Source organism: Cyprinus carpio, chromosome A15 (assembly GCF_018340385.1).
Source record: "Cyprinus carpio isolate SPL01 chromosome A15, ASM1834038v1, whole genome shotgun sequence".
Taxonomy (NCBI): domain Eukaryota; kingdom Metazoa; phylum Chordata; class Actinopteri; order Cypriniformes; family Cyprinidae; genus Cyprinus; species Cyprinus carpio.
The window spans coordinates 9,348,027-9,358,393 of NC_056586.1; the positions used below are offsets into that span (position 1 = coordinate 9,348,027).

At 35.9% G+C, this 10,367-nt stretch overlaps 1 protein-coding gene across 1 annotated transcript; it reads right to left on the reverse strand.

Annotated features, from left to right (window-relative positions):
• Positions 1–2,502: 2,502 nt before the first annotated feature.
• Positions 2,503–8,820, reverse strand: LOC109057089 (rho-related GTP-binding protein RhoU-like). The gene is made up of 3 exons (XM_019074285.2): positions 8,391–8,820; positions 6,428–6,486; positions 2,503–4,820 (listed from the first exon to the last, which is right to left on the reverse strand). Exons 1-3 carry the CDS (start codon positions 8,587–8,589, stop codon positions 4,365–4,367), a joined length of 714 nt encoding a protein of 237 aa, XP_018929830.1. The 5' UTR covers positions 8,590–8,820; the 3' UTR covers positions 2,503–4,364.
• Positions 8,821–10,367: the final 1,547 nt, after the last annotated feature.

The following is a 10,367-nucleotide window of genomic DNA, read 5'->3' on the forward strand; positions in this document are numbered from 1 at the left end:
AAGAGGTCACTCTCATGGACCTTTTCCTGCACTGTGCCCGGCTGGTGGAATGACCTCCCAATCTCAATTCGAACATCTGAGTCTTTACTCATTTTCAAAAACATCTTAAGACTCATCTTTTTCGCCAGCACTTGACCAACTAATACTAGCACTTACCTTTTCTTTTCTTGTCTATCCTATTCTTGGAAAAAAAAACCTTGCTAAGGGTTCTGTGCTAGACTAACTGAGACTTGTCATGGCATTTGTATACTGTTGTTGTTCTCTTGTTGGTCTGATTGCGTCTATTGTTCTCATTTGTAAGTCGCTTTGGATAAAAGCGTCTGCTAAATGATTAAATGTAATGTAAATGGGAGGAAAAGAAACGAAACAAAAAAGAAAGAAAATCATTGCTAAACTATACTCACTTTTGAGGGTCTGCTATTCTGTTACGTGTCGGTATGCAAAACAAAGCACACGACAAAGGAGTATAAATAAGTGAAAGTGAAAAAAAAGTGACATGACATACAGCCAAGTATGGTGACCCATACTCAGAATTCGTGCTCGGAACAACCCCTGCATTTAACCCATCCAAAGTGCATACACACAGCAGTGAACACACACACACACACACAAACACACACACACACACATCACACACACACACACACACACACACACACCCAGAGCAGTGGGCAGCCATTTATGCTGCGGCGCCTGGGGAGCAGTCGGGGGCTCGGTGCCTTGCTCAAGGGCACCTCAGTCATGGTATTGCCAGCCTGAGACTCGAACCCACAACCTTAGGGTTAGGAGTCAAACTCTCCAACCACTAGGCCACGACTTTCCCAGAGGTGGGGGATAAAGAGTTCTTTTAATAATCCACAGGAGAGAATGGGCACAACCAAACACAAATCCAAACAATACCGGACAAAGGAATCAGGGGAGAACACAGGACTTGTGTGAACGTAATCAAGAAGAACAGAAACAGGTGTGGAGCTAATTAATCAAAAACCATGGAAACTAACTAGGCAGGATAACAGAGACACAGAAAACTAAACCAAAACAGATCAAACATGTGGCACACCACTTAGGAGCCATACACATATTGATGATTTTTGCATTGCCCTGTGTGTTAGATGGACGTGTCTGACCTTTGTTTCACCATTGACACTGCATTCTAAAAATGCTGTGCTTAAGAAAAATAAAGTAAATAAATATAGAATAATTTACAATCTTTTTTGAAGCCTGAAAGTCTTGGTCACCATTCACTTTCATTCAATGAAAAAAGCAGTTAGAAATATGCTGAATATCTTTCATTTTGCATTCCACTGAGGAAAGTTAAACAGGTTTGGAACAACATCAAAGTGAGTAAATGAACAAGCAATGGTCACACCAAGGTCACATGATGTGTGTTTGGGTCTGCTATTATTCATTTTAAGAGTCTTGCAAAAGCTGTTATTTAAAATCTCACAAAACGACCATTTTTCACTCAGTGATAATAATGAAATATGTTGTTTCCACATTCCACAGTCAATATAGACATTTTAGACAGTCGTTAAGGGATGTTTATTAAAAATCCTATTTTCTTTTAGCATGAGTGTGCTAACTGTAATATCTTCTTTTGACCACAAGACCGTCTGAGCACTACTATCTTGCGTTGTAAAAGTACAGATTATGGTTTAAGAGTAACTGTTGTTTATTCCTAAATTAATGCTAGTTATGCTAAGCTAGGCACAGATTGCATTCACTGAAACTGTTGTCTGTGCAGTTGGCTTTTCTGAGAGACAAAACAAAGTCTCTTAATGATGGTTTACTGTAAGATAGTTGCAGACATAATTATAATCAGAATTTTATCTGGTTGGACCAGAAAAGGTCTGCAAGTTTCCTTTTAGCATCTTGTTTTCATGTGGCCCAGTGGCCTGCTCTTCCAAAGTCTTCCAGCTCAAATAATTCTGTTATGCATAACATTTTAAATCAAGCCAACATCAAAAACCAAAAATACTACCTCTAAAATAATGAATACTCAACCTACTAATTTTAATTGTAAAATAGTAGTAATAAACATTGGAATTAGCATAAGCTACAACCATTAGAATTGATGTTTTAACAAACCAATTCATTTTAAATTTTCTTATAATATTTCAAATTATCCAAATACTTGTTCATGTTAATGCACATTTTAGAAGTGGTCTCTATTAATTTTTCCTACGCTATGCAGCTTAACTAGATTTATTACAAAGCAAAAATTACATTTATTTTTTAATAAAAAAATTTAATGTTCCACACAGAAGAGCGTTCCAAATAGAACATTTCTATTGCAAAAACACTCGTATTCTTCTTGTTTTTTTCATGTTCTCTGTCTTGCTATCAACAGCTAGTTAAAGTATGTAGTCACTTTGTAAAGACTGGGAAAAATTCCAGTTGGTGCAGAATCTTGCTGCTGTAGGTGATGTTATTGAATGTCAACTGCAATGCAAGTAAGATACAGTCACTCATATAGTACATCTGAAAAAAAAAAATACATTCAGGTTTTAGTTAATATCACATTTATTTTCCATGGAAAACATGGATAGCACACGGTACCATAAACAGGAGTGTTTATAGAGGAAGATCAATTTACATGCAATCATAAAATGTACAAATCTAAAAGTACATTACCCTGATAGTGTTATCCCGGCGGCAATAAAGTACATAAAGAACAGAGGCCATGATGTCTTGATGAGGCCCAAGTTTCACTGGGAATTTGACGTAATATTGACTCTACAGAAATCTTCAATGTACAGAAGAATGTTTATTTTGACCAAGGGAAAAAATAAATGGGATTTTTACTTCCTGAACCCTACTGTTAGGCTCTGACATTTGTGGCGGATCTCTGACTGAATGACTCTGATTGGGCTTCTGAATAATGAGAAGCAAATTCAACATTTCATTGGCTGATCATCTCCATTACTGCAGGTTAAACAGGAGGACACACAGCCAAAGAACCTTGTACTAGAGTTTTTACAACATGGCACATCAGTGTTGATCAAATCAAACATAAAGACTGCAATGGGGTTTACAAGATATGGTATGGAATACAAGGTAATGCGTTATGGATAATAGGTCCAACCTTTCTGTGACTAACAGTACACAAGAGTTCACTGAACTCAACTGAAGAGCTGCAGTTACACCCAATCATAAGGTGGACTACAGTTACAGAATGAACACTTCAGCATGATGGGATAGAAAGGCCACTTAGAGTGGGTGTAAATGGCCCCAGGACTGCCTTTGTGACCTCAGACATGGAGGTTAAACAAACAAAAGGGGGCTTAATCACCAGTGTTAGCATGCTAGCATTATTAACATGTGGACACAATGTTCGTAGCTGCATTAATTAGGTAGAAGACATGGGTTAATTGATAAATAGAAACTGTGGCACTGTATTTGGTTATAAAAAATAAGCAGTAAATGATTTAATCATCTACATAATCAGAGGGTTTTGGCTGTGGAAGAGGTCACAACTGGGAACACTGCCCCAGGCTTTGCAATGAAGGGTCTCTGTAGCTATGTTTCCATTCAAAGTTGTGAATTACACTGGAATACTGCGTAAAACATTTGGAAATAAAGCAGTTTCCATACCATGTGTTCAAGAGAACAAAAACGGTACTTCCTGGGAAATTAACGCAAAGAATCAGCAACCGGGAAAGCTTGTGACTCATTTTTTCCAACATACAGTAATAAATTACTTGAGCCTCTGAAGAAACGCAATAACAAATGCTGTCATGTTATCTTGCATTCTGAGAATGCAGTTGTATGAGACAATTCTGGGAGGGAAAATCATTTTGATGACAGAATCTGGCTCACAGTAATTTAGATGGTGTGCAATGAAATTAGTCCACTGGCTAGTCCAGTTGTCCAGTCACATGATCTGTTGAGGCACTTGAGTTTTTTTGTTGCTAAACCAGGAATTCATTCGCCAGTGATAAATTTCCACTGTAGTTTACGTGCATGTTTTCTTACTGAATAAAAATAATTGTAAACCTTAATTGAGAGGATTGGAAGATTTTAGGCACATCTTTTATGCCATTTCCATCTAGCGTTTATGCAACATCCCAAAATTTGTATGACAATACATGGATGGAAACATGGCTAATGCGGTCCTCTAGGTCTACTCAATGGCCCAAAGGTAGAAAATCTTCATCCCGGGCCCCCTGACTTCTAGCGATGACCCTGCATACAGTAAACTTTGGTTACTGGGAAGCTAGCTGCAACCATTCACATCATCCTTGAAGTAGCAACACTGTCCTTTGTTGATTCGTTATCAAATGACAATCATCCACTTGAGGAGCGTGACACTAAACAAGAGTCTATCACATTGTTCATGCCTCAGAAGATTGTTTTGCTCTTAGCTAATGTATGCAGATATATTTCTTCCACCACGATTTGGAGAGCATTTTCATTTTATCAGCAGTACTGTGGACCTTCCGCTCTCGTCTGGCTCTTCGGTCGGAGTGTCGGAGCCCGACAGAAATGGCGGTGTCAAACACTTCCTTAAGGTTTTTCTGTGTGAGAGAAGAGCATTCTATGTAGGCTAGCGCTCCTATTTTGTCTGCCAGGGCGCGGGCGTCCTCTTCCAGGACGGGTCGTTCTCTGCGCCGTGCAAGGTCGATGAGGACCTTGACGTCTTGCCGTAGGTCACACTGGGTGCCCACCAGTAACACAGGTGTGAGTGGACAACGGCGTCGGATCTCCGGCACCCATTTTTCACCGATGTTCTGGAAGGAAGCGGGGCTGACGACGCTGAAGCACAGGAGGAGAACGTCAGTCCGCGTGTAGCAGAAGTGACGCAACTTATCAAATTCATCCTGAGGTGGAGAGAGAGGGAAAAAGAGCATCATTTACTGATGTTTAGATTGTTTTGTAACCCGTGAAGCCCTCAAAAATCATTTGTGGGATTCCAAATTGTTATTTTAAATAATAAAATCATTTAACTAGCTCTTGGGGTGTTTTATAATTCCCTCACAGTGCCTGCTTTTATCTTTTAAACTCAGCCAAGGTTTTCAAACCCTGCACAACCTATGCTGTTCAAATGAATTAGCACACCCTGCCTCATTTATGCTGTTCAAATGAATTAAAATATAAATCTGTTGCGCTTTTGTAGAGCAGGGCCGCTCAAAACTTTGAGAACATCAATTAATCTTGACAGATGAGAATGTCAAACCTTTTCAATGTCTATGCTACATCTACTTATCGTAACGCTAAGATTTAGATAAAATGTGAAACATAAAAAAAAATAAATTAATAAAAAAAAAAATCTAGGTACCTCTATACTACTAATAAATATATAATGCTGCAAATAAATAAATAAATTAACTAGATTGAAATGGCATATTATTATTGCTATTATTACTATTATTAGTATTAATAAAAACAATTATTATTATTGTTTCTGGTTGGTGTTGGATTTTTATATTTTGGGTTTATATATTTAAGAAAGATTAACTGTGGTATACACAGGTGAATATGTCAGATTTGTGCAGTATATACAGTCATATCTCCCAGCCCTAAAATTATCACTCAAAAAAAAATTATAATAATAATAATAGTACATAGACGCTAACTTACTGATGCACAGACATCACCTGATTAACTTTATTATCAAACAACAGCTGTTTTCTTTTGTTGACATGGACACCTGCACAATATAATGGAAGTACATCCAAACAGGCTGAAAGCAAGAGACTTTTGTGATGCTAGCCTTTGTTTCTCCACTTTTGGGCAATGTGCATTTGTTCTTTCTCTTTGAAAACTAAGTGAAAGCCTGCAGTACTATAACTGGGCAACTGAATTCTTATATTTCCGTGTATGCCTGAGCTTGCCTCTGCATGGTTGTGTAAAGGGATTTATAGGTTATGTACTAAGAGGGCAGAGTCATTCATTTGTTAACCCATGTAATGCATGACAAAGGAGTGTCAGATTCTGAAGTTCAAAGCCTTAAACAAAACCCTTCAATGAAACAATATAATATTCCAATGTGAAAATCGGAATGAATGTACAGCCAGGGGCCTTTTCAAATTATTTTCAGTGATTTCACTACTGCAAATTGAAAACAATCAGTGCTGAAAAAAGTTTGGCATCAAAAACATCACTTGGAGGCAAAGCCGCTGGTTACATGGTTCACCCTGTCCAAGCCTGCATGGCTCAGAAACAGAGAGGGAGATCCAATAACAACAGTGCCAATAGCTTGAGGACTGTTCTTTTCGCTCTCTTTATGATTTCCTCACAGTATGGCATCCCTGCCAAGCTCTTCTAATTACTACGATTTTGTTGCGTAATCACTTTATCATCCAATTTCCAAATCCTGGTTTCAGAGAGTGACAGAAATGCCAACCCCAAACAAAAAGAACTATTTAGTTGATGTTCCTCTTTGGGGTAAACTCAAAATGATGAGGTGGTGCAGTGCAGTTCTTACCTGTCCTGCAGTGTCACAAAGCTGAAGTCTCACTGGTTGTCCATCCACCTGTACCACCGCTGGAGAAAAAGAAAGAGAGAGAGAGGATGAGTCACACGGTCAACACACACACACACACACACACCTGTTTCCATTTAGTCATCTGACACTGTGAACAAACACAACTTGACTGGACTTTACAGCCTTAAATGACCAATTTAAGCTTTTTTAATGAGCTTTTAAGATTTAAGAGGTTATTTTAATACATAATTAAAGAGCTAAGATGGACACTTTCCCTTATACGTACATATACATTAACAACTTTATATCAAATATATATGCATCTCTTTATACAATAACTTTATATAACTTTCATAAGCAAATTTTATATGGATTTATATAAATATAATACATTCTGTCAGTAATAATAATAATAATAATAATAATAATAATAATAATAATAATATAATAGACAACAACATTATTCTTATTTTCAAAAGATCTTTTTGTATAAAATCTAACTATAATATTAATAGGCATAATATTAATAATATTATTATACCCTCATGAACGTGTTACAGATCAACTGCCCAGACTTTTGGGTTAGTGCAGCTCATAAACAGCTCAGCCTCTCACGCTTTGCATGTTTGAAAGACTGTACATGCTGTTAAAACCTATGAGAATGTTTGTTCCAACATGCCATGGAACAGTGATCTCATGAAACACAGTTACGGTTCGTGACTTCAAAGTGTTCTGCTCGTCAAGTGCCCATTGTGGAGTTGTCTACAAATCCCTGTCATATGATCTGCCTTTAATTCAGCCCCTTCCCCCCTCAAAGTGGCACCTGTTGAATTGCGTAACTGCTCTCAAATCAGTGCAGAGTTTTCTAATCTGGCTCCAGGAGAGTGAGTGTGACATCATCACAGACTCCAGCACACAATATCTGCTCACAGTGCTTCACACAGTGGACCCAATGGATTTTAGGGGCCAGATTTTCAGGTCAGGCATTATTACGCAAGGGCTTTCTAATTACAAAGACATGCTTGTGGGATCTGACCACTGACTGGCTCTTGTTTGAGGTCCAAATTATGAAACGCTTCTTTGAGTGAAAATGATGTTATAGTAGGCCTACTACATAGTGAGCACTGCTTTAGGTTTTTTAAAAAAGTAAGGGACTAATACTTGACTAACTAATAAAAAAAAAAAAACAATTTACAACAATAAATTGGCACTAAAAATCAACTTTGCTGATTTTTCAGGTGTGTCCCAATTTTTTGTCAGCACGATTATATTTATGAAAACTAGTCATCGAATTCAGTCTTGCATGTGGTGGTCAAATATTTCTTGCTTTCAAATTATTATTATTTTTTTTATGAGTTCAGCATAAGACTCATAAAACTGATGCATGATCCTATGAATTTCAGTGTATGAGTGATTTTCAGACTGTGGTTACAGTTCAGTATACATTGCAAAAGTGGTAACCTGCAGTTATTACCTTAAATAACTATTTCTACCTAAAAATCCTAAACAATCCTGTATTCTGAATGAACTCACTGGTTTGTCATGACTTTTGAATCTAGCTCTGTTGACCCAAATGGAGAGATGACATGAAAAACAAAATACTATTTAAATGGATGTAATCAATAATGTTAACCAAGCATGCCTGTTACGAAGAACACTATACATAATAATAATAATAATAATAATAATAATAATAATAATAACTGAAAATGATCAAAATGAAGGTTAAAAAGTCTGGCATGTAGTTGATGAACTGCAATTGTGTTTTTTCCTGTGTGAACTTCAGGAGAACTGACTTCCATTCGAAAAATTGTTTAGGGTACAAGTTAAAAAGTACAGAGTTCTAGGCAAAAAGTCACTGACAAAATTGTTGGAAAAGTGAAATTAATTCTCTGTAAAGTTTATGCATTTGTTTGCAACTGATGCTCTACAATGGCATCATTATACGAATCCAAAGACTCACCTGAGAAATCGTCAAACGCTGTCGGGACGTATTTTGTTGGATATCCATTGGTTGTGTAGCTGACTATCAGGCTGGTTTTTCCCACAGCTCCGTCCCCGAGAAACACGCACTTTAACAGGCGCCCCTGGCAGTGCGCAGGCCGGGGGGATCTGGGTTTGTGTGGCGGCACCGGAGGCGCCATCAGGTTACTGTAATCCATGACGCGCTGCTCGACCGCAGGTGAATCGCACACTCCTAATGGAGTGACCCAGGAAAAAACATCAATAAGAAGCCTCTATAAACGACTAAGCACTACGAGCACTGCGTAAATGCGCTTGATCCGGTGCAGTGCGCGTAAACCGTCAATTTTATAAGATCCAAATACGTAGTATCTCCACGAAATCTACAGACTTAAAGAACCTACAACAGCTGGGCAAAGAGTGAGAGAAGCAGCCTTTATAGTCAGCCTTCATTTGATTAGCTCCTCCCTCCTCACATGGCTGCTCCAGCATCTTCATTACATTTGTTCCACTAGAAACAATGGCTATGGCTGTTTGTGTGTATATATATATATATATATATATATATATATATATATATATATATTCACAAAAAAAGGGTTTGAGATAAAACATTGGCATTTTAACTGCGGTTAATGTTTTATTTTTGTTTAATGCATATATATATATATATATATATATATATATATATATATATATATATATATACAAAATATATATATATATATATATAATGCAGTATATATATATATATATATATATATATATGCATTAAACAAAAATCTATTAATATATATATATATATATATATTCACAAAAAAAAAGAGTTTGAGATAAAACATTGGCATTTTAACTGCGTTTAATGTTTTTATTTTTGTTTAATGCATATATATATATATATATATATATATATATATATATATATATATATGCATTAAACAAAAAATCTATTCATATATATATATATATAAATATATATATATATATATATATTCAGAAAAAAAGAGTTTGAGATAAAATATTGGCAGGCCCCTCTTGACGACAGACGGCAAATGTTTTACTTCAGAGGATTTGTAAACATGGTTCCATTAAAATTCTTTTTTAAATGTTAATCTAAGAGGAAAGTATGCAACTTAGGGGCTCATTAGGCACATTTATGTTTATGAATATTAAATGTTAAAAGGTTGATTATAAAAATAAGTTGAAAAAATCCCTTAAAAACTGGGTTTATAAAATATAACAATGTCTTTAACGTAACTGAACAATTAATCTTTACAGCACACTATAATGATAGTTTGTATTAAACTTTATTAGCAGAATTGAATAATATGCCGTTTTTTTTTGTTGTTGTTTTTTTTTTTTTACGTCTGATTGAACCCATGCAACTAGGTATTAAACTGAGCTTTCCTTCCACCTAGTGGTCAAAATGTGCAACTGAGCTATTTAATATAATATATTATATTATGAGAAATTAATGTACAATATGTATACGTATTATGAATTGTATATATGTAATGTAAGATGAGTCTACGTATATAAATGTATTTAATTTGAATTAAACTGACTGTACTGGACTAGAGCTACATTAATTCACAGGATTAGTTTGTTATTAAATTGTATGAGAAAGAAAGATTCTGTCTGTGTAAATAAATGCAAAACGAATTATTTGTTTCTGAAATCACACATTTGTCTATAGCTTAATGTCAGATGGGGATATTATAAAACTTTTATAGCAGAATGTTTTCTTGCAGCTAGCTGGACACAAGCCAACGTGGACACAAGACGATGCATGCATCAGTTTTAAAATACTTTTATGGTGTGTTTTTATTTTTTATTTTTTGTAAGTTCGAAAGCCTCAGTCACTATAACAACATGCACAAAATGATCCAAAATCCTATATTGTGTGTTTCAGATTTTGTATAAGCCTTTAGCCTGAAACAAAGTTCTCCATATTGCATACAAAACAAAAAAGTGAAAA

Bases quoted from the DNA above. Each gene is read 5' to 3' on its own strand.
- LOC109057089 (XM_019074285.2), bottom strand. From the start codon at position 8,589: ATGGATTACAGTAACCTGATGGCGCCTCCGGTGCCGCCACACAAACCC. The intron at 6,487-8,390 runs GTGAGTCTTTGG...CTTTTTCTCCAG, and splicing joins AGCGTTTGACGATTTCTCAG to CGGTGGTACAGGTGGATGGA. The intron at 4,821-6,427 runs GTAAGAACTGCA...TCTCCACCTCAG, and splicing joins TTTGTGACACTGCAGGACAG to GATGAATTTGATAAGTTGCG.